At 40.9% G+C, this 22,660-nt stretch overlaps 1 protein-coding gene across 1 annotated transcript; it reads right to left on the reverse strand.

The window, feature by feature from the left end:
• Positions 1 to 4,500: 4,500 nt before the first annotated feature.
• On the reverse strand, positions 4,501 to 5,919 carry neurog1 (neurogenin 1). The gene is made up of 2 exons (XM_033633594.2): positions 5,712 to 5,919; positions 4,501 to 5,604 (listed from the first exon to the last, which is right to left on the reverse strand). The coding sequence occupies exon 2, from the start codon at positions 5,588 to 5,590 to the stop codon at positions 4,958 to 4,960; it is 633 nt and encodes a 210-aa protein (XP_033489485.1). The 5' UTR covers positions 5,591 to 5,604; positions 5,712 to 5,919; the 3' UTR covers positions 4,501 to 4,957.
• Positions 5,920 to 22,660: the final 16,741 nt, after the last annotated feature.

Consider the following 22,660-nt stretch of genomic DNA (forward strand, 5'->3'; position numbering starts at 1 on the left):
TTGGATCTGTCTGCTGCTTTTGACACGGTCGATGACAACAACATTCTCCTGTCATGTCTTAACTCGTGTGTAGGCATTAAAGGTACAGCTATTAAATGGTTCCAGTCTTATCTATTGAATAGAAGTTTCTCTGTCCATTTTGGCCAGTATTCTTCAGCTGCGTCCCCACTTAGTTGTGGAGTACCACAAGGCTCCGTCTTGGGCCCTATTTTATTCTCATTGTATATGCTCCCCTTGGGGTCAATTTTTAAAAAAAATCTCCTTTCATTGTTTTGCAGATGAAGAATGAATGTTTTTTTTAATTAATTACTGATTATATTTATATTCCATAGCCTGTTCAGCATTTGGTCAACTGAGGTTGTTTTTAAATGTGCTATATAAATAAATTTGAGTTGAGTTGAGTTGAGTTGAGTTTCTGTTCATTAAAGTAACAACCTCAGTAAAAACACCTTGTCTTTACATTTATTTCCTTGTGCAACAAAAGCATGTGGTTAAGTTTAGAAAAAAACATCACAGTTTGGTTCAAAATTCACAAGGGAAGTGAACAGCTGGCTCCTGGACGAAAGGCTGGACTTTTTTGGACCCATCCCAACGTATTCTCATAGAACGATTCATACAAAAAAGTGCATGCACAACAGTTCGTATGATATCCAATGAATTTGTGCCCCACAGATGACATTATGTCTTTTTTGTTTTCACTTTATTTATTAGTTTTCACATTTCAGCCATCATTGCTGTAGGTCTGCCATTTTCCTCACCCTCTGGGATCTCAATAATCCTTAGATTCTGATGGCGGCTTCTGTTCTCTACGCTGTCATTCCGGTCTTTCAGCTTATCGACCGCTTGTTTGTGGTCTGAAATGGTGCTCTTCCATCTCGTTGATGTTGAAATCATGGTGGTTGAGTGTGCCCTCCGTCTCCCATATAGTAGCCGTTTCAGCGTGCATTAAGCGGAAAGATGACACCTCGGCTCTAAACTCCGTTCTTCAAGCAGCAATGTCAGCCTTGGTGTCTGACGTTACATCTTTTACACAGGCTACAGTTACATAATTCATGTAAAATTACGAGCTCACCTCTGCACACAGCAACAGTACTGGACTGAACTCTCTAAGAAGTGTGTTACGAGTAGAAGAGGATCAGCAGTAGTATTAATACCACAGAGCAGAAGTACTCTGTTACAGGTTCACGTATCATCAGCAAAATGTAAGCAAAAGTATTTTGACTGGACCTCTGTGTTTGTCACCACCATTTATAAGTTTTCTGTTCTGACCGTCAGATTGAATCCATGACACTTCTGTTTTTGCCTTTAAATACTACAGTACCCATGAGCCTCTGCTGCAGTTGCTGTGGAGAAGAAGACAGTCAGATGTGGGAGAAAAACATGTTTCCATGGTTACGCTGAGAACATCACTAAACATATGATGGACACCATCAGTGAATGTGGTTGATAACCCCGGGGCCCCCAGAGGCGCTGTGCCCGGCCCTGGTGTGCGTGCCTCCACCCTGCGTGTGTGTGTGTGTGTTCAGCCAATAGGCATCCTCCACCTCCTCCTCCTCCTCTACCTCCTCCTCCTGCTCCTCTTCTGTTGACAGATCTGGCTTCATCCTCTCAGCGGCCACAATAGGAAAATAATTCAAACTTACTGGACCTCATTATGAGTCTGCAGGTGCACGCGAGCCGGCGGCGGTTAATCCCGCTCAATTAGCGCACGGCCCCGCGCACACCGACAATGAGCCAGAGTCAGCATCTCATGTATGAACAATAAAACAACATACACCGTGTGCGTAAAGTTTACATCAAATTAAAATGTTAAAACTCTCTGTCATTATTGTGACATTTGACTGTTAGAGCGTTTTTATTATAAGTAATTATACATGAATATTTATTACATATATGTTATAATCTTTTTAATAAATGTTTCTGTGAGGATCTCAGTGTTACATTCACTGACCCAACTGTTCTCTGCTTTATCACCTGTGCTGGAATCATGGAATGAAATCACAAAGCATTTGTGTCTGTAATCAATTACAGTTACTGAGAAAAAATATAATCAAAATGCTGGTGATTACAGGGGGGGTTACATCTAAATAAAACGTTTCAGTAAAATGTTTATGTGCAATAGAACATTCATACTGTTGCTTTGCATATTTCCATCATGCAGGACTTTCTGGAGCTGCACCATAATCTGTGACTCAGTGTTCCCAACTGTTAAAAACATGCTTGAGTGTTTTGAGTGATTGAGTGCTTAAGGTTAGGGTCAAGGGGTGGGGTCACCCAGTCTGACAGGTGTGATACCTTCTTTTGCCACAGTCCATTTCCATTGTTTCAGCTCATTGCCAAGTTGAAAACATTTGTTAGTAAAATAATCAACAAGTAATCAAATGCAATAAGGGACTGTTCTTTACTTACTGGAGGAGAGGGGTGACTGGGGTCTGACATCTGGGTTTTGATTTTATTTTATTTTAGTTTAATTTAGTTTAGTTTTTTGTATGTCCACCATTGAATTTTAAGAACTTAAAAGCTATAATCAAAATCCCGGAGCTGAAAAAAAAAAAGTCCCTTTTTTCCAGTTTTGTCGTTCATGCTGGTTTATTTATGCAAACGATTTATTTTTGCAAAACTTTAAATGAGATGGAGAAAGTGATTTTGATGAAGTATCATTATTTTAAGCTCAGATTTGGTAGTTATGGTTTTTATCTGACAGAAGCATTTATTCCACATGATGTGTTCAAAGATTGTTGGAAATGTGAAAACAACAATAATTTCTGCATTTACAGTTCCTGGCTGTAACCTTGGTGATTTATAAAGAAAATACACCTTCCAAAGCAGTGGCATTAGATAGTTGCGACAGGCCCCAGAGCACGCTATTATGACGGGCCTTGGTGCTGCCATTGTGCACACATCTCGTGACATGATCAGAGTCTAAATATTGGATAACATCAACATACATGTTTTTGAACAAACGACAAAGCATATCTGAACATGACAAAAAATACCAGAGAGAATAAGAAATTATTAATTTAATTTTTCCTTTCTCAAGAGCATATAAAGCAAATGGCACTGTTTAAATTTAAGAGTTCTTTTTGTAACCCTCCACTGTTTCAAAAATTATTTCACATGCCTCCCCATTTTTGCACCATCCCCCTCCCCCCTTGTAAGTAACGAACAGTCCCTAAATTACATTACTTTGATCAGATTTTTTTTTTAAATTGGCCATTTAAATAAATTGAATCCCAAACTCAAACATCACGTCCACCTGCAGGCCTTTCTCTTATAATGTTTCAATTAATTCAGATGGAAAATAAAATAAATAAAACATCTAATTTTTACAATATCTACAATTATTATTATTACTATTATTATTATCATTTTTAATTTCATTTATTTTTATTTTATTTTTTATTCCTCTCGGGCCTGTTGGCAGACAGATTAATGCTGCAGGAGGATTACCATCGTCTTCATTTTCCTTCTCCTTTTCTTTCCTCCTCTGTTTTGTTCTTTTCTGTCCTCCTTGGCATGAGTCTGTCCCCCCGGGTGTCCCCTGATTATCTGTCCATCCTCAACACGTGCAGAGACAAGACCGCTGCTGCTGGACGTGTGTGTGTCTGAGAGGAGGGGGGTGGGGGGGATTAACACCCCCCACCACCACCACCACCTCCACCACCTCCACCCTGCCCCATAATGTTCTCATAATACTTTTATTACAGCCTTCCAGGAACTTCAGGCGTCTCTTGAGCTTCTTTTTATCTGATCTGCTGCAGTTAAAATAAAGTGTTTGAGCCAAAAAATTCTATGTAGTTTTCTAATATAATTTTTAATTTAATATTAATGTAAAAACAAACAAACTGTGGGTTGCTTTAAGGGACATTACATTACAGTACTTTATCAACCTGTTATATTCTCAAACGAAAAAAGAAACGTTTAATTGACTTTATTTAGATTTAGCACCCAAATAAATATGGTAAAATTATTACTGGTGCCATTTTATGTTTCATATTTTAATATATAAAGGCCGGCTGTTTATCTTGTGGTGTTACAGTCTTATTATATGTGAGTTCCTCATTAACATGACAGTAAAACTTTACAACTCACAATAGACGATCTTTGTTTAACTTGTTTCCACCTGCTGCTGGAAGCAAACCGTTATCTTATTAATATTAATTATCATAAAAGTACATTTCAATGCACCCTGGGCCTTTTGTCTGCAGACACAGGCTGGGTGCGTCGTTATTATAGAGACTGTGAGTTATTTTAAATTCAGATGATTTCATACTGAGATTATAAATGACAGCACACATCTTCGATGAGAGGAAAAAAAGTCACGTGAAGACAGAAGTTATTTTAATAGAAACGTTATAACTTTATTTCGTAGAAAACTGGCTGCAGCAGTAAATAGAATAAAAATCTCTTTATGTACAAAATACAAATTTCATGTGTCGAAACAAAACGAGTGGAATAAATAAAACAACAATAATCTAACGTGGAGGGGGGGGGGGGGGGGTGTCAGTGTGAGTGGGGGGGCAGGGGGGCAGAATACATAATGAATGAGGGCAGCTCCATTCAGTCTATTGTCAGAGCGTTCAAACTCGATTTCCACGCTCTCTTTTCTGCTTTATCACTCTACAAATTGTAAAATTGACTTTTCACCTCCGAGATACAAAAAAATGTGATGTGTAGAGACCTGACTGTAACCTGCAGGAGGGGGGCAAAGTGCAAAGGTTTTTGGAGGAACATAGAAAATAAAACAGAACTAAATAAAGAACAAATTAAGTTATTCTCATTTACATCCGTCAGTAGAGACATGTGTGAAGTAATGAGCTCAGTAAGGCAAACAGTGATTCTCTTATTCCAACAGAAAGCGGACTGTCCGTCTGTCCCGCTGTTTCCGTTATATGTCTCTACATTTCTCTGGTCTGTGAGTCCGCGGGGCTGCGGGCCTCCTCCGGCGGCCTGGCGCTCAGTAGATGCCCGGCACGAAGCTGCGGAAGCCGTACAGAGCGTCCTGCTGCAGGTAGCTGTAGTCCTCCGGCCCGGCGGGGCTGCCCGGGCTGGAGGCGCAGTAAGACGGGGAGGAGGAGGACGAGGAGCCGCTGGAGCTCCAGGAGCAGGCGTCGCTGCCGGGACTCGGGGCCTCTCCGAGACGCACGGAGCTCAGCAGCAGAGGAGCGTCGCTGGTCTTTCCCGCCTGCAGGTCGGCGATACGGATGGTCTCTGACAGCGCCCAGATGTAGTTGTGCGCAAAGCGCAGAGTCTCGATCTTGGTTAGTTTGGTCTCGTCCGGGAAGGCCGGCAGGACGCCGCGCAGCGTGTCCAGGGCGTCGTTCAGGTTGTGCATGCGGTTTCTTTCCCGGTCGTTGGCCTTTACGCGCCGGTTCTTCTTCACCACCTGCACGGTGGCTTCATTTCTGGCGCGTCCGCGGCGCCGCTTCTTCTGCTGCTGCAGCTGCTGCTCGGGCTCCGGGGAGCGCGCCGGGCACAGCGGAGAGGAGTCCGGGGAGGCGGAGCGCAGGCTGGCGCGGGAATCCTCATCGTCGGTGTGCGGGAAGAAGTCGCAGCTGTTGCTCTCGATGTCGGAGTAGACGGAGTCCATGATGCAGGTTTGTTCTGTGGAGAGAGGAGAGGAGCGCGTTAGGACCTGTGGCTGACCGGAGCGCGTGCAGTGTGATGCTGAGAGTCCCGCAGGTGAGCGGAGTCACGCGCAGTGAACTTACCTGAAGTCAGCTTAAGTTTCCTGAGATCAGCAGGACCGAGTGTTTTGGAGCAGGACGAGCGGCACGCGTCTTGTTGCGTCTTTTTGCTTTGGATCAGCTCGTGTGAGCCGGTGAGCCTGGCACACGACCGGCCTCAGCCCGCTTATATACTGTGGACGGGACAATGACCGGCCCCCTGCTCCGGTACCCCCCCGTGACCCCCCCTCCTCGCTGGCATCAGAGTGCAGGATGAGGAGGATGAATGCTGCGGCAGGTCTGCCCCGTGCCGCGGGAGCTGCTCATTAACATAATGACGCCTGCGGTGTTTGTTCGCCCCGCACAGAGAAGCGTGCCGGTAATCACGGCCAGCCAATCAGAGCCAGCGGCCGGCCACGCGAACGACAAGCAGGAACCCGCACCTCCTCCCCCCTCCTTCCTCCCTGTGAGGGAGAAAAGACCAAACCCACTTTCAGAGTTAAAACCAAAAACATAAAAAAGAGAAAGAATAGAGAAAGAAGAGTCAGTAGGACTCCCCCCCCTCCACCCTGCTCCCCACCGGGCGGAGACACGCTCCGGAGGATTCATCCATCCTTCCACCCATCCCTCCATCCATTCATCCACCCATCCATCCATCCTCTAACACAGACAGAAAGAGAAACATCCTTCACCTCAGTCAGAGTAACAACACAAAGAAAAGTCTGGAGCTCTGAACAGGAAAATGTCTTCAGACAGTTTATGAACTTCTTTCTTTTATAATAAACTTTAAACAAAACTTTAATCCTGAATGTGAGAAAACAAAAATTTGAAAATTTGAAAGCTTCATTTCTTTAATGTGTTTAAATTGATTTCTTTTTTTGTAATGTGATAACTCTGTCAATTTAAAATAAGTTACAAAGTGTTTCACAATAAAAGCATTTGGCAGCAAATATCAAACAGGCAGGTGCACACGAGTGAGAAAAGAGGAATATTATCTACAAAAAGAGCAGGAGCATCAGTTTTGAGAAGTGAGGGGATTTTAATGAGTCTTGGTAGGTCAGCCTCTTTGAACACAATCTGATTATTAACAACTGAAATGTAAGGTTGGACTCTGAAGTCCACTGACTGCCAAAAACAAGGATTCATTGCTTAGCATTTAAAAAAAAAAAAAAAACAACAACAACAAAAAAACATGTCACGCTTTTAGGAAATTTTCTTAGTTGGAAAAATAATGATTGCACATCATGAACAGAAATGATCTGACTGGATAATGAGGGTAAAACTGCTGCAGGATCTTTTAACAGATGTCTTTACACTCGTTTAATTTGAAAACATGCAGCTTCACAGTCACTGACATCATCATGTCTGACAGACAAATGCATTTAAGCCTAATGGTTGCCTACATTCAGTTTATGTCATCAGAAATATTTGTATGAAGATGAGTTTAAATTCTGCAGTCACACGTTACACATGTTCATCTATCTATCTATTCATTTATCTAAATTAGTGCCCCTAGTGGTTAACTTAGGTTTAGAAAAAGAACCCTGGCTCAATGTCATCATGTTAGGTAAAGTTATCTTGGTTAGGTTTAGGAAAATCAAGTTACGTAGATTAGGTTTAGGTAAGTGAAGTGCGTAGGATAGGCTTAAGAAAAGATTTTTGGGTTAGCGTCATCATGTTACATACTTAACGTAGAGTTATGTACAGGTTTAGGAAACAAAGCACAGTCAGATGTTGTCATGTTACGTACTTGATGTCAAGTTATGTAGTTTAGGTTTAAGGAAAAGAAACATGGTTGGTTGTCATCACGCTATGTACTGACACATATGTAATGTGATGATGTCACACAAACACCCGTTTCCTGGTGAAGGTTTTTTGACCCATCTACTGCCCCAGTCAGCCTTCTTTCACAGGCTTTTGCTCTTTATTCTACTTTCGTCTTTGCTCCTATCAGTGCATTTGTAATGTGATTGCAGCATTCATGGGACATGTGCAAATTCCGGTGCATTACTTGTCGTAGACATACCTATGAGCAGTGCATGAGAACAGGCTGATATATTTTTTTAACTAAATGAAACCAAAAAATGAAATAAATTAACATGGGAGGAATTTGATATTCTGCACCAGAATTACACATCTGGCACCAGACTGTGATGTAAATATGTTTTAAATACTCAGAAAACTGCACAGAATTTGGTTGGTGGGGTTTTGCTGGAGTTGTTTTGACCCATGATCTCAATATTCCTAAATACATAATTATAACATTAAACAGGACTTAAAACAGAGCCTTGAGGAACACCGTAGTGTGAAATAGCAGGCAGACATCCCCTACAATATTTATTTAGATGAATAAGATGTAAAGCAGTTAGGAGCAGACCCGGAGAGGCGTACCCGACGTCTGATCCATGATCAACAATCCACATCCAGCATTAAAAATGACCCTGATCTTTGGTGTGTGCAGACGGAGCGATGCGAACTGTTTCACTTTATGAAGTCTGGCTTTTTGTTTGTCTTTTCATCTCTTCAGGCAGCAGTAAACCCGTCCAGCATGAGCGCATACAGGCCCAGGCCAATTTTCTTTAAGTGTTTTTTAAAGACATCTTTATGAGACAGGCATACCATTTTCCATTAATTATTCCATTTATTCAGTTTGCAGCTCAGCGGAGAAGAAGCAGAGACCTGCAGAGTCTTTCTGCGGCTTTCTTCTGCAGGAACGGGGGGGACAGTCATTTATAAATAATTACACAATGTTTAGAGTCTTCAGGCATGTATAATATATCAAAGCGATTATAAGGTGAATTGTTCCATTGTGGCCGTCCGCCCTGCACTTCTTTTCACTCCTCTCCTGGTTTGTCCCTCGTCCAAATTCAGCTCCTCTGGCCTTTTGTGCTGCTTTCTTTCTGCCTCAGCCACTCTATTGGCATCATTCTTATTCAAATGGGCCTCAGCAGGAACAAAACCAAACCCAGGCTGCACACAAATCATCTCTGCCCCGGCTGCAGGGCCGGCACAAGCCTCTGTGAGGCCCCGACAACAAGTCTGCAAATCCTAAATCCTGTTTCACTCAAAGAGGATAAACCTCACTTTAAAAAAAAACGCTCCGACACAAGTAAAGATCCTGTTTTCTGCATTTTACTGATGTCAGAGTTAACAGGTGTCTGCAAGAAAATCGACGCAAGAATTAAAACGTGTTTGTTCTTTCTGCGGCATTTTGTATTTGTCCATGCCTTTACAAGAGCTGGAGAGTGACAGGAGGGGAAGAAAGAAGCAAGGAAGCATGAAACAGAATGTGGAGAGGAGAAAGAGAAGTCTTGAGCAGGTTGAATAGATCTTCATCAGTGAAGAGAGAAAGACGGAACAAGTAAAAAAAATAAGAAGGAAGAGGAAGAAACATGAGTGTAAGATGAAAGAAAAAAAAGAAACTTGAATAAATCTTCTAAAACTTTAAAAACATTTGTGCTAAAAAGAGATTTTCAGTAAAAAGGAACATAAGTGAACATTGTGGAGACATTTTTTTACCCAACAACACTCACTCCGACCCAAGTGCCAGAAAAAAATGTCCAAATTGTGTGTTTTTGCAAACCATGTATACGTGACATTTGTACATTATTTTGTAGCCGACATTGAAACTTTACATTTTAACAAAACTCTTTAAGGTGTGATTAGGTTTAAACACAAAACCCACAGGGTTGTGGTCAAGGAGGTTAAAATGAGGAGACGTCACAGCGTCAAATCGCATCATATCATTGGGATACAACACACGCACAGTGAAATGTGGTCTGCAGTTGCTGAAAGAGCTCGGTCTCACACTGAAGTCGTTGAAATTTGGCGCTTGACAAAGACACTGACGAAAAAAGCCGTCCTTTAACGTCATAGTTCAATGGTGCTTGGCGGTGTCAGGGAGAAATGCAGTGGGACAAGAACAAAAGTTAAGGTAGCAAAAGTGAAAGTACGGTGGGTGGGAGGGTCCAGCAAACACCGACCTTCAGCCGAGAGGCCAATGCTCGCGTCCTATAAGACTATAAAGCTAAACCCTGTTTTTTTTTCTGAAACCTAACCACGCGCGTTTGTTGTTGTAGGAAAGAAAGGGACAGTATGTAGACAGTAAATTTTCTGTAAAGCAGAAGTGTATTTTGAAGTTTTAACTTCAATGTAACAGGCAGAACTTGACACGGCGTCCCAGAACGCAAACAACCAACACACCCAGGGTACCTTTCATGTCGTATGTGGAAAGTCCATGACCAGATGTTGATGTGTGACGAGGTTGGAGTGACAATGTGTTGGCTGAAAGGTTCAATAGATGGCATGTTATTATGGAATATGGGGGATGTTGATTTGTTTCACTAAGGCGTCCACAGTCGGCCTTGGGTCAAAATATATTTGTATGAAAAACAAAGATGCTTTCTATGTGCAAATGTTCTAATGTATATAAAGTATATAAAGTTCTGTCAGGCTGAGTGCACCCATCTGCTGTAATACTCCGACATCACAACTCCAGTTACATGTGTCACAGGCCAAAGCTCCCGTGGGGTCAAAGACTGTCTCCAAGCTTTCATTGAGCAGCCTGGTTATAGTTAGGAAAAGATCATGTTTGGAATTTAAACACTCAGGTTCCGTGGCTGAAACACAGCTGGAAACGCCACAATGTGTCTGTGACAAAACGCACTTTTGGTGCCGCAAACACTGGTGGATGGCGCAATTTGTCACCAAAAGACAGCCAGTGTTGTTGTGTTGTTTGTTGGTTTCAAACAGTAGTCTGCAGCTTGGCAGGTGTCTCGCCAAGGTGACACGCCATCCACCATCCCCTCCACCTCCCTGAGACAGAAGTCCCTCTTACACTGCCTGTTCAAGTCGCGACTATCACACCATTACTCCGCCTCGATGTTCTGTATAACAGGTACGATCACAGAATGGGGGGACAGAGTTGACTCACCTCAGAGCCAGAAATGAAGGTAGTGACAGAGCAGAAATGATGTCTGTATTGACAGGACAGCATCATGTGATGCTTTGACAATGTGTTATTTATGCTACCTACTGTGTGAGATTTAAAAAGTAGCTGTTAGCAGTTAGCGGCTAACTCACCAAAGAACACAAGCTGACTGTCTGTCCTGCAATTTGGGGAAACATGCCTGTCTAAAATGAAATCTAGGTTTCCCCACTGAAGCACAGACCCTTGAACTTCTCATCTGTTCTGCTTGTTTCTGATGTTGATACAAAATTCTGCAGAAATATGTTAAATACTAAAATATTTATGACTGAAAAGATTTTATGAAAGGGAAAGAGGAACGTGACAGAAACTACAAAGTTGAAGAAGACTGTGAGATGTGGCTGAAAGTTCCAGAACAAGCCGGTAAGTGGGCTATATGTTCAGATCAGCTGGTGTGTGTGTGTGTGTGTGTGTGTGTGTGTGTGTGTGGGAGGAGAAGCAGTTTAAACAGTGACTGAAGAAGAAGGTGGAGGTTTTGTAGTTTACAGTCACTTCAAAGTGATCCAACAGCTTGTCCGACAGTTTACAGCTGTGATTCTATTGGCTGAGAGCTGACGGGCGCGTGGGTGGCACAGGTTACATTTACACTATATGGCCAAAAATATGTGGACAGGGCTGTCTGGGTCTGTTCCTCTCATTTCTTAATGCTGCCACATACAGTGATGTTTTACCACTCAGCCATTAATACTAATGCCATAAGGTGCTTTAAGAGGAATATTCAATGAAAAGTAATATATCAAGATATTATTAATGGATTACCTGCATGGAAAAAATCCATCCAGTCTCTAATTTACATCTTAAATTGCTTTTATCTACAAGTTAAGTGATGCTTTTATGTTACTTTAAGCTGTTATTACCTCTTAAAACTATAAAAAATAAATAAATTCAGCTGTATTGCAGTGCAGATTTGGTGTGTAGTAGATGCTTGTAAATGTTACTGATCTACACTTATTTTTTTATTTAAAAAAAATGTCATTTTAAGTGAATATTTGACACTTTGGAACCTTTTTGTTACAAGCTAAAAACAACTACTAAAAGACGCACTGAGTTTTGTTTCAGTATGAACTGTGTCTGTGCAGCTAAATGAAGAGAAGAAGAAGAAAAGCAGAAAAAAAAATGTGTGGAAAAAAAAATCCAAATGAAAGAAAGAAGCAGAGGGAGAGAGGTCCGTCCGGGGCGAAGCTCTGACAGGATTAAGTCTCAGCAACACGAGATGTGATTGAATTTCAATGAAGTGAAACACGTGAGAAAATAACACAGAATGAAATGAACCAAAGGAAACCCCCACTACACACACACACACACACACACACACACAGAGTACAAAATAAAATAAAAGAAGAAGCTGGAGGACTCTCGAGGAAAAGGAGGAAACAAAGGCGAGTGATTGAGCTGAAGGAGAGAAGAAGTCTAATCTGCTCCCACTCAGATTAACAACTGTAGTAATCCTGTAAAACACAAGCTGAACAACAGTTACTGAGATATTAAATCCTCCTCTGATAACCACAAGCGAGGAACACAAAACCTCAGAGCGACTCTGAAACACCGTGGCGAACATCTCTCTCACCAGGACCTGCAGCACTGTGTCTTTATTATCATCAAGATTTATCCAATAATCTCCTTAAAATCCAGCATATAAGACCAAACTGTTATTGATACTTTTCTTCTTTCTGTCAATAATAACAATTTAAACAGAAATAATTCAGACACCTATTGTAAAATTTACATTTGAAATGGTTTTGGTCACAAAACTAGAATAATTCAATGATTCAAACTTCCACGTAGTCGATGTCTCCACAGTGTTGCATGACAGAGTAAGATAGTGTGTGAACTTGGATTTTGATCTGTGATCCATTATTGTCCGAAAACTATTAAAAACACATCAGTGAGCCAAACTGTGACATGTTCCTTCATTACAATAAACACACACACTGTAGTTTATTTTGACTCAATCCCACATACCCCATCCTGCTGCCACAAATCCTCATTAGAGCACTATATGTAGATCAAACACTATCGTTCTGTCAGTGGACCTTAATGTCAACATATAACGTGCTACGTAGCCTCCGGCAATGGTTTTGGATTTTCACATACTGCATCCTAATTGACACTTGTTACATGCATTGTGTTTTTTCAAAAATACATTAAAATAAATTTTAAAAAAAACAAGACAAAGATAACAATGTCAACAAGTACGTTTGTTAGGTCTCATAACATATGTAATGTGCCTTACATCACTGGTGTGGCATGCTACATACTAGCACACTACAATGTTATTAAAATAACTTCACTGACTTTTGGTTTCACACAGGAAACAAACAGCAGGCTCCCTGGTGAAAGTCCTGCATGTATGGACTTTCTAGCTTTACACTACGGTAGTTGCCGGTGCCATCAGAAAGAGCCACTGCCCGGTATCATACCGCTGCAATAGGTCTGACACTGAATTTATTGACTAAGGTGGAATTTATACCTCCCCAGAAATGTAATTACATGTCGCGGCGACGCAGACCTCCTGTCTCTTTCTGTAAGCTGAAACCATTTCCCTCAGTGGAAACAAAGCTTTGATTTACTTTAATTTCACAGATAAGAAACAATAAATTGTGAAGACAATAAAGCCTCCACATAAATAACATTTTAAGTCTTGTGTGTGATTTATCCTGGCTTCATATGAGCAGAGAAAATCTCCGCTAGTTGCTAGGCTAAGTTATACAATGTAAAATGCCATAGGCTTGTGCTAATAACATTAGCATGTTGTATTTGTTTGGAAAACGTGTTTAGTATAAGACAGTTGTTTTGTCAGTGAACCTTGTGAGTTGTGATGGAGCCAAATTTTGTAACGTTACCTTTGTTAAATGTTGCTGTTGTCCCTGGCTTCATATGAGTAGAGGAAAAGTCCGCTAGCTGCTAGGCTGATTTATACAATGTAAAATGCCATAGGCTTGTGCTAGTAACGTTAGCATGTTGTATTTGTGGGGAAAATGTGTCCAGATAAAGACAAGTGTTTGTCTGTGAATGCTGCGAGTTATAGTGAAGCTGATTTGTGTTCTTGTTTTTGAAACTGTCTCTATTAAGCCATGTTTAATGTGTGTTTAATGTGTGTTTTGAATCAACTAGTCTTTACCACACTTGACTTAAACCCCACTGCCAACCAGTGTTTTGGAGGTGTAACTGCAGAGTGACAGACACACCACTGCACAAGTATAAATGCTCACAACGGCGTAGGCTCTGCCGCACAAGACTATGACGAGTTAATCCACCGCTAAAAACTGTCCCCAACTAATGCACTATTTCCTCCTGTTTGTTTGATAAAAACTACAGTGACCAGCTGTTTAAGGAAATTACTGAGACTCTTTTAAATTTGAAAATATATGTTTGTGTTGTTAAAGATTTACATCTTAAATGAGAAGCAGTCGGCGTGGAGCTGAGAGCCAAGAAGGGAAAGGAAGTGAGAAAGAATTAAGAGATGCACTACATAGTTCTTAAGTTGGGATGTGTTCAAGAACAGTATACAATAACACGGAGTTGTACTTAAACAACTAAACTCATACTATACTTTATGAATGGAAGTCAGTGGCCTCCTGATCTGATCATCATTCATGTGAGCTCAGTCTGAGGAGCAGAAACAACATTTAGAGTTTTTAAAGGTCAAATTCAGTTGGTTTAGACTCTTAAAGCTTCATCATTCCACCTTAAACTGATTATTAAAGGGATGTTAAGGTGGAAATGAAGACTGAAAGTTGAACCCTGTATTTAGGGGCTCCGTGATGACTTGGTGTCTTTTCAGGTGCTGTGTTTTCTGGTCGTGGCGTTGCCATGACACCGTCCAGCCGCAGATAAACCCTCGGTCCAGACCATCCCCTTTGTGGCTGCTAATGTTGGGTAAACCGGAGGTAAATTATGACCCTGAGCAAACAGCCGCAGACAAGTGAATAGGAAGCTGCTGCTCCCAGAATGCAACAGCAGATTGATGGAGGTGGAGGCCGGCGGGTTGACGATGGAGGCGGCTGCATTCAGCCGGCTGATGGACGGCGACGTTCCTTCAGATTAAAACCTTCCTGAACAACAAGACGGCTGTGAGGAGACGGGAAGAGATTCATAACTACAGACAGGACAGAGAATACACTGTATGTGATCACGCTTAGTGTCTGTGTGCACAGACGTGATGAAGAGGAGGAAGAGGAGGAGGATGTGTTTACCGAGGCATCTTTCTTCAACCTGCAGCTTCTAAAACCAACAGACTGAAACTTTCTGCTGCTGCTGCACATTTAAAGTTTGTGTGTGAAACAAAAGTTCTTTATTCAGTTCATCCACATTAAGCTCCAATTAAATTCCACCAGTGACGTAAGATGCCACTCTGTGCATTTTAAGAAGTCGAAATCCTTTTCTAAATGAATTTGAAAGTTGTGAGGCAGTTTGAATACTATTTGGTACATTTTATGCAATTGCTTCTCTTAAAAAACATCTTATATCGTTCAGTTATTCCATAAATGAAAACCCTTCTGGGGCTCAGTCGTAAACTGTGGGGATAAACAATTAAAACCAACTTTATTCATTAATTAACCTTAAATGAGCATCTTAATTGAAACATTTAGGTCCTTCAAGAAGATGCAGTTAACCGTAATGTTATTTTGTACATTTTTTAAAGGTTTCTACGCTCTAAAAATACTAATGATGATTTTTTAATTTAGGTGAAAGTTGTAATAATTGTAACATTTCAGGGATAATTATCCATTAACATGAACCAATTTGAATTGAAAGCCTTCAGATGATCCATTAAAGCTTTACTGTATATGTCATGCAGGTGAAGGTCACCTGATCCGCTACTCACCTGTAGAGAATGTTGAACACTCTGCAGACTAAAACACTGCAGAGGATATAAAATCTGTAAACTCTCACCTGTTCTCTGTTTCCTCCTCATTGGTCAAAGTGTCCTCATACAACAGTTCATGTGATATTTTACGAAGTAGAACCCCATGATCGATGTTATGTCCTAAACAACATGTTTCGGTGTCTTTGGGTTTAGGTCAGTAAAGTTACTGTGGTTAGGTTTAGGAAAAGAAACACGGTGAGGACACACCTGTCTCCTGGGGAAAAGTCCTGTGTTTTGTGACCCATTCACTACCCCAACCTGCCTTCAAACTGGACCACTCAGGACCACCTTCTTTAATCCCATCAGCCCATTGGTTACGTGATTGCAGCCTTCCAAAGTACATGCGTTATGCACAAATGATTGGTTCATGATTACGTGGATGCAGAAGAACAGTGTGGGTTAGTTGATGGTGGAAATTCAGAAATTCACAGGTTGAAGTCGACGCAAAATAAATGCAACATTTGACATTTTTGGTGTTTGTTGTTTTGAGCAGACAAATGAAACCACTAATGCATTCATCTCACACACACCTGAGTGCATTTTATAAAGGGTTAAAGTTATGCATGATTAAGGGTGCAGCTGCTTTGAGTGACAGGTTGTCTGCTGATGATGGAGTTCACATTTAACGCATTCAGAGCAAAATCATATTATTTATCCAGAAACACAACTTTGGGGTGAAGCCCCTTTAAATGATTGCTATCCCTTATAAAAACCCTTAAACTATGCAGATAATCACATTAAAATTCCTTAATAGAAACAGTATGATTGGCTAAAACTCAAAGATGAGAAAACAATAAAGTTTTTGAGGTTTTAAAAATACCTGAATCCTTAAACTGACAAGATAATCAATTAAACACTTGAATATATTTGAAGCTGCTTTTTTAATCTGCAAACTTAATGTGGAGCAACCTGCTGAATCTGCACCTTAAGAGAAAAATTAAACTCCTTTTATATAACGAATAAAGCTGACTCCCTCCACAACATTCGACATTTGTTTGGACCCAAAATATGTTTAAAATGTGGTGTCAAGCAGTACTGCATGTTTGTACTTCAGTGAGGCTATCCTGCATGTTCATATCATTTAGTGGACATTTATTAAAAATATATACTTTAAATAAGAGGATTTGTGCTGAAATATTCTCGATTATAGAGAATAAGATAATATTAATACGTTTTAAAAATAATAGCAACAATAAATAAACAAACAGCAGCTGTCAGAAACTGCAGTGAATACCCAGAATGCAAAGTGACCTCCAAACACACAGAGCTACCTGATCTACAGAGGTTATCTAAAACGTGTCAGGTAAACAACACTAACAGACAGTCAGTGTTTCTGCAGAGAGTCTGACACATCTGAGATACACACACACACACACACACACACACACACACACACACACACACAGAGGCCATATGGTTTGGAGTGCAATAACTTGAATTGGCTCCAACAAAGGAGTAATTGAGAAGGAGAGAAGGAGCTGTGAGTCTTGACTCGACAAAGCTGCGAAAACTCTCTTCTTTCAGTCTAATGAAGCTGTTGTCTGGGGGAGTGGTGGAGGGTGGAGGGTGGAGGTGGGGAGGCGGAGAGGATGGAGGTTGGGGGGGCGGAGGACAGAGGAGGCTGAGCGGCCCTGGACGTGATTTGTCATACAATCTGAATCTTTAGGAGGTCTGCAGCAGAGAGACCTCCTCTCCATATGTCTGCTTCGTTTGCATCTGAAAGCTGAAGGCTGAAGGGAGGGGGGGTGGAGGGGTGGGGGGGTCCTGCCTCTCTGCATCATCAGGTTTGAGGGTATTTGTGCTTCTTCAGCTGCAAAATGTCTCCTTCTTCTTCATCAGGCAAAATAAATCTGACTTTGTTTCAGTAAACACACAAAAATACTCAAGTATGACAAACCTAAATTACTGATAGAGAAAAAGAATAAAGTTTAGTTTCGCAGTTTTTAGATGAGCTGAAGATTTAAAGGGACAGTACATGAAAAAAGAAAGAAGGAAAAAAGGAAAAGAAGACAATGAAGGAAAGAGGAGAAGAAGAAAGGCAGACACAGAAAATAAAAAAGTAAAGCAGAAGCGTAAATAAAGAAAGTGAAAAGTGAGAAACTAAATCCTCTGAAACTCAGGATTTTTTTTTTTTTTTTTACCAAAAAACAGAAAAATAAATTTGATGTAAACATTAATCTCCATGGTAACCACTAACCCCACCTAATGCACAAATGCAAAATACTTTTCTTTTAGGTTAAATTATTTCACTTTATTTGTGAAGTGTTCCCATTTTGTACTTTGTCTTGCGTGAGCTGATTGGAACTTAAAGTCACTCTTGTTCTCTGCACCAATGATCAGTGTTGTGCATGTTCACAACAGCTGACTCAAAGTTCAGGGGCCGGTTGCAAAAAAAAAGCCTTAGGTTAAGATTTTCCTTAAAGTCCTAGTTAAGGTTTTCTTATAATAAAGTCAACTGCACAAAACACTCTTAAGTATTTCCCTTAAAATGTTCACTTAAGTATTTGTGGTTTTATTTTTATCTTGGTCTTAAACTTAAGGAATCCCTATTTTGTTGCACAAAAGACCTTAGCAACCAAAGCAAGATGAAAAAAAACTTACCTATGACTCTATCTTAACTGCATCATGACCAAGTTTATGGTAATAAATGAAAAAACTAATATGCCTCAAGAGGAGTATTCTGCGACCAGTAGAACCCGATGGTTTGGTGACAAAGGAAACCTTTTAAGGGATTGTGTGCAACTGTGTTAGTCCCTCAGCTAAGGAGAAATTGAGCCTTAAGTGTGTTTTGTGCAGCCGGTCCCAGGTCACAGATTAAATGACACGTTTGTAGTTCCCAATTTGAATTTTGAACTAAGTTCACAGTCCCAAAAAATGAATTTGTTTATGTTTATGTCTTCCTTTTTTTTTAAAAAACTGTGTGATCATCATTCACTCACAGATGTTTCCCATCACTGGTTGGATGCCTTAACTTGATATGTCATTTCAAATTCATGGCTGACATTTGGATTTGTTTTTTCAGAATCCGCTGGCACCATTTGCATAAAAACATGATAATTTTTTCAGATTGAATCGACCTGGTCTCACTCTGAAGTCGTCAAAAACCAGCGCTTGGTCAGTCAGACACTGACGAAAAAGCCATCCTTTCACATTGGTATGATACGCGGTGCCCGGCGGCATCAGGAGGGAACACTGCGGGACAACAACCAAAGTGAAGGTGGCAGAAGTCCAAGTACGGTGGGCAGGGGGAGTGGTGGATGGGTCCAACCATCACCGCCTTTCACCTGGGAGGCTGATGTTTACTTCCCATAAGACTGTAAAGCCACACCCTGTTCTTTTGTCCGAAACCCAACCACATTTGTCTGTTTGCAAACTGTTACCACGTGCGTTTGTTGTTGAAGGATTTGCGGTGTTGTACTGGTGTAGTACCTTTATTTTGAAAGAGACTGTATGTAAACTGTACATTTCCTGTGAAAACAGAGGTGTATTTTGAAAACAGACAATGCATGTAACAGGCTGAAGTTGACACGGCGTCCCAGAATGTCAACAACCAGCACACCCAGAGCGACCATGACCAAACGTCGACATGTGACGAGGTCAGAGTGAGAATGTGTTGTTGGAATCTGTAACTTACTGATTTGTTCATAAAACTCCATCAAATATTCATATGAACTGGCTTCAGTAGCGCACATAGCCGGGTGCTGTGAATACCTGAGTGTTGTGAACTGTCGTGAGAATGACACAAGTTCAAAACTGATGTGCTCAGTTCGCCACACAGTGCAAATATGGGCATGGTCAACGAATAGCGCTCTTTTAGTGTGGTGGCCACAAGCAGCATTCACTTTCATGTTGCAATCATTAAAGTCACATGTTTAATATGTTAGCATGTTGAAAAACATGTTTAGTAGATAGCCGTTGTTTTGTCAGTGAACCTTAGAATCTGTAATGGAGCCAAACTTTGTAACGTTACCTTTGTTAAGTGTTGCTGTTGTCCCTGGCTTCATATGAGTAGAGAAACTCTACACTAGCTGCTAGGCTAATTTATACAATGTAAAATGCCATAGACTTGTGCTAATAATGTTAGCATGTTGTATTTGTGGGGAAAATGTGTCCAGATAAAGACAAGTGTTTGTCTGTGAATGCTGCGAGTTATAGTGAAGCTGATTTGTGTTCTTGTGTTTGAAATGGTCTCTATTAAGCCATGTTTAATGTGTGTTTAATGTGTGTTTAATGTGTGTTTAATGTGTGTTTTGAATCAACTGAACTTTACAGCACTTCACAGAAACCCCGACACCAACTAGTGTTTTGGAGGTGTAACTGCAGAGCGCCACAGACACACACCACCACACAAAAATGCTAACAACGGCATAGGCCAGGTGTGTAGGCTATGGCGTGGGCTGCTAAAGGTCAGAAGTTCTTCTTTTGTTTTTGTCCATTATCAAACAGCTTCAGCACCTCCTTCTGTGTACCTAAAGTATTCTCATTTCCTGCTACTTTCTTCTGCTCTAGATCTCAGACAGAAATATTACAGTCCTTACTTCACTAGTTATTTGATAACTTTAGTTACTTTAAAGAATCAGATGATGAATACGAAATATAATCACATAACTAATGTAACTAACTAATGTAATATAACATGTGAAACTACCCAGCAGCATTTCAAGTAATTAAAACGAGCTCCACCTTTACCAGCTGCAACATTAAAGTGATGAATGCATGAATGCACGGGCCATTCTGCATAATGGGTCCTTTTGGTTCTTTATATTTTGATGCTAAAACATTTGCACTTTTACTAAAGCAAGGTTTTGAATGCAGGGCTTTTACTTGTAGCAGAGTATTTCTACACTGTGGTATTACTACTTTTACTCATATAAACATCTGAGTAGTTCCTCTGCCACTAACTGAGACCCTTCAAATGAACAACACATTCAGAGACAGCACGTAGCAGAACATCCTCCTCCTCACTGAGGGACAAAGAGTCAGTGTGTGGCTCTGTGGAGGCCTTCAGTGTCAGACCGTGGTGATGGTGATGATGATAGTGCAAGTGATGATGATGATGATGGGTATGATAGTGAAGATGATGATGATGCAGATGGAGGGTGGGGGGTGGGGGGTCCTGACACTGACACAGAGGTCGTGACCTGTTGGCTCTTTGCAGACATCTGTAGCTGCTGCACATTCCCTAATACCTCCCAGCGCCCAATCAGCTCTCTGGAAGAATGTGTGACCTGCACACCCCAGGCCACGCCCCCCTGTGACACACACACACACACACACACACACACACACACAAACAGATACACACACTCATCAACATGCATGGCCGTGGTCCTGGTCTGTATCTGACCTGTGAAGCTACAATAGAAGAAGACAGCAGCTATAGATCAGCTGCTGTCTTCTTCTTCTTTGTGCCTCCAACACACTGAGACACTAAAGAAGAAGAAGAAAACAGAGCGAGCAGGAACACGAGCAACTTCCTGTCACAGAAATTCATCCAAACACTGACAATAAGAAACACACTCAGACTCTGCTGCCCCCTGCTGCTGCTGCTGAAACAACCTGTCAAGTCACTGAAACAGCTCAAATACAAACAGAATTAGTGATAATAATATAATTAATACAAATATGTGTACTGCACATTTCACACACAGAATGCTGCTTAAAAATACAGTTCAATGGCATTAATATGACAGCAACAACAGGTTGCTGGTTCCCGTACGGATCAAGTATGGAGCATGGACTGGCAGCCCCCTCACTCTGACATCTCTCCATTTAATGCATGTATACATCCTGTTTGTGCATGTGTGTGTATTTCAGGCCTGTGTGTGTATGACAACAGAGTGAAAAAAGTGCCCTTGGGTATTAATAAAGTTTATGCTCTTCTCCTAAAACGGAGAACATGAAGAGGAGAACACAGCATGAGCAGAATATGAAGACAGAGGGAACAAGTGAAAGCGCTCAGCTGAACTCTGTGGAGAAAAACAGAACCAACAGCGCCCTCTGCTGGACATCAGCAACAACACTGAAAGTTCTCTGCACTGTGTTGTCTCTGTGCCTGCTGTGCAGCTACAACTGAAAGCACTGCCTTTTCTACTAGTACCACTACTGGTGCTGCCACCATCAGGATCTTATTTGGCATCAGGCAACTTTATCAGTATATTCTAATCTACATACAATCAAATACAATATTATAACTCAACTCAACGTTATTTGTCTAACAACTTCTATACAAACATGCAGCCCAAAGTGCTTCACATGGCAAAATTAGAATGACACAAACAACTGAACATAAAGTTTTACAATACTAGAAAATTACAATGATGAGACAATAAATATTATAAACCAAACCAAACAAAACAGAATAAACTCACAAAAAAAGACGATTAAAAGTCCATAGAATAAAAAGAAAGTAAATAAATAAATAAAATACAGTAAAATAAAAAGGACACATGAGGTACATTTAAAATTAAAGCAGTGGAGGATCTTGGTGATCTGGCTGGAACATAAAATAATAAAAAAATCTCTGATAGACAGAGGGGCGAGGTCATTTAAAGATTTATAAACAAGTAAAAGAACCTTAAAATCAATTACAGGTACAGGTTACTTACATATAGAGTGCTTACAACACATAGTATGTAGGCTACAGGCTATTCACACATCATGGCAGCCAGAGTTTCACCAACCAAACATTTGCACGGTGTTGTAATGTTTATGTTTTATATAGTTTAATATTTTTAACCTTGATCTGATCTCTGTAATTTCTTATTTTATCTTTTACTCAAATATCTGTTTTCTGTCTCTGTGCTGCTGTGACAGCAGGATTTATCCTCAGGGATCAGTAAAGGGAGCTTATATTGGCGTTGGCGTTGCTGCCATCTACAAGAAACGCTTTAAAAATATCCACAATCTCCATACCTCCTGCTCAGTCCTTCGAACAAGTCACCCTCAAACTGCTTGGTCCCACTTCCCTGGTCATCGCCATCATCTACCGCCCTCCCAAACCAAACAACTCCTTCCTCTCAGACCTCGCCGAATTCCTCACCCAGCTATCCGCCGTATCCCCCTCAGTTCTCCTGCTGGGGGACTTCAATATCCACATCGATGATCCAAACTGCAAAAGGGCAATAACCCCCCAGG

The sequence above is a fragment of the Epinephelus lanceolatus genome, chromosome 7 (assembly GCF_041903045.1).
Source record: "Epinephelus lanceolatus isolate andai-2023 chromosome 7, ASM4190304v1, whole genome shotgun sequence".
In the NCBI taxonomy this organism is placed as follows: Eukaryota; Metazoa; Chordata; class Actinopteri; order Perciformes; family Serranidae; genus Epinephelus; species Epinephelus lanceolatus.

Coding starts and splice junctions, on each gene's coding strand:
- neurog1 (XM_033633594.2), bottom strand. CDS start 5,590: ATGGACTCCGTCTACTCCGACATCGAGAGCAACAGCTGCGACTTCTTC.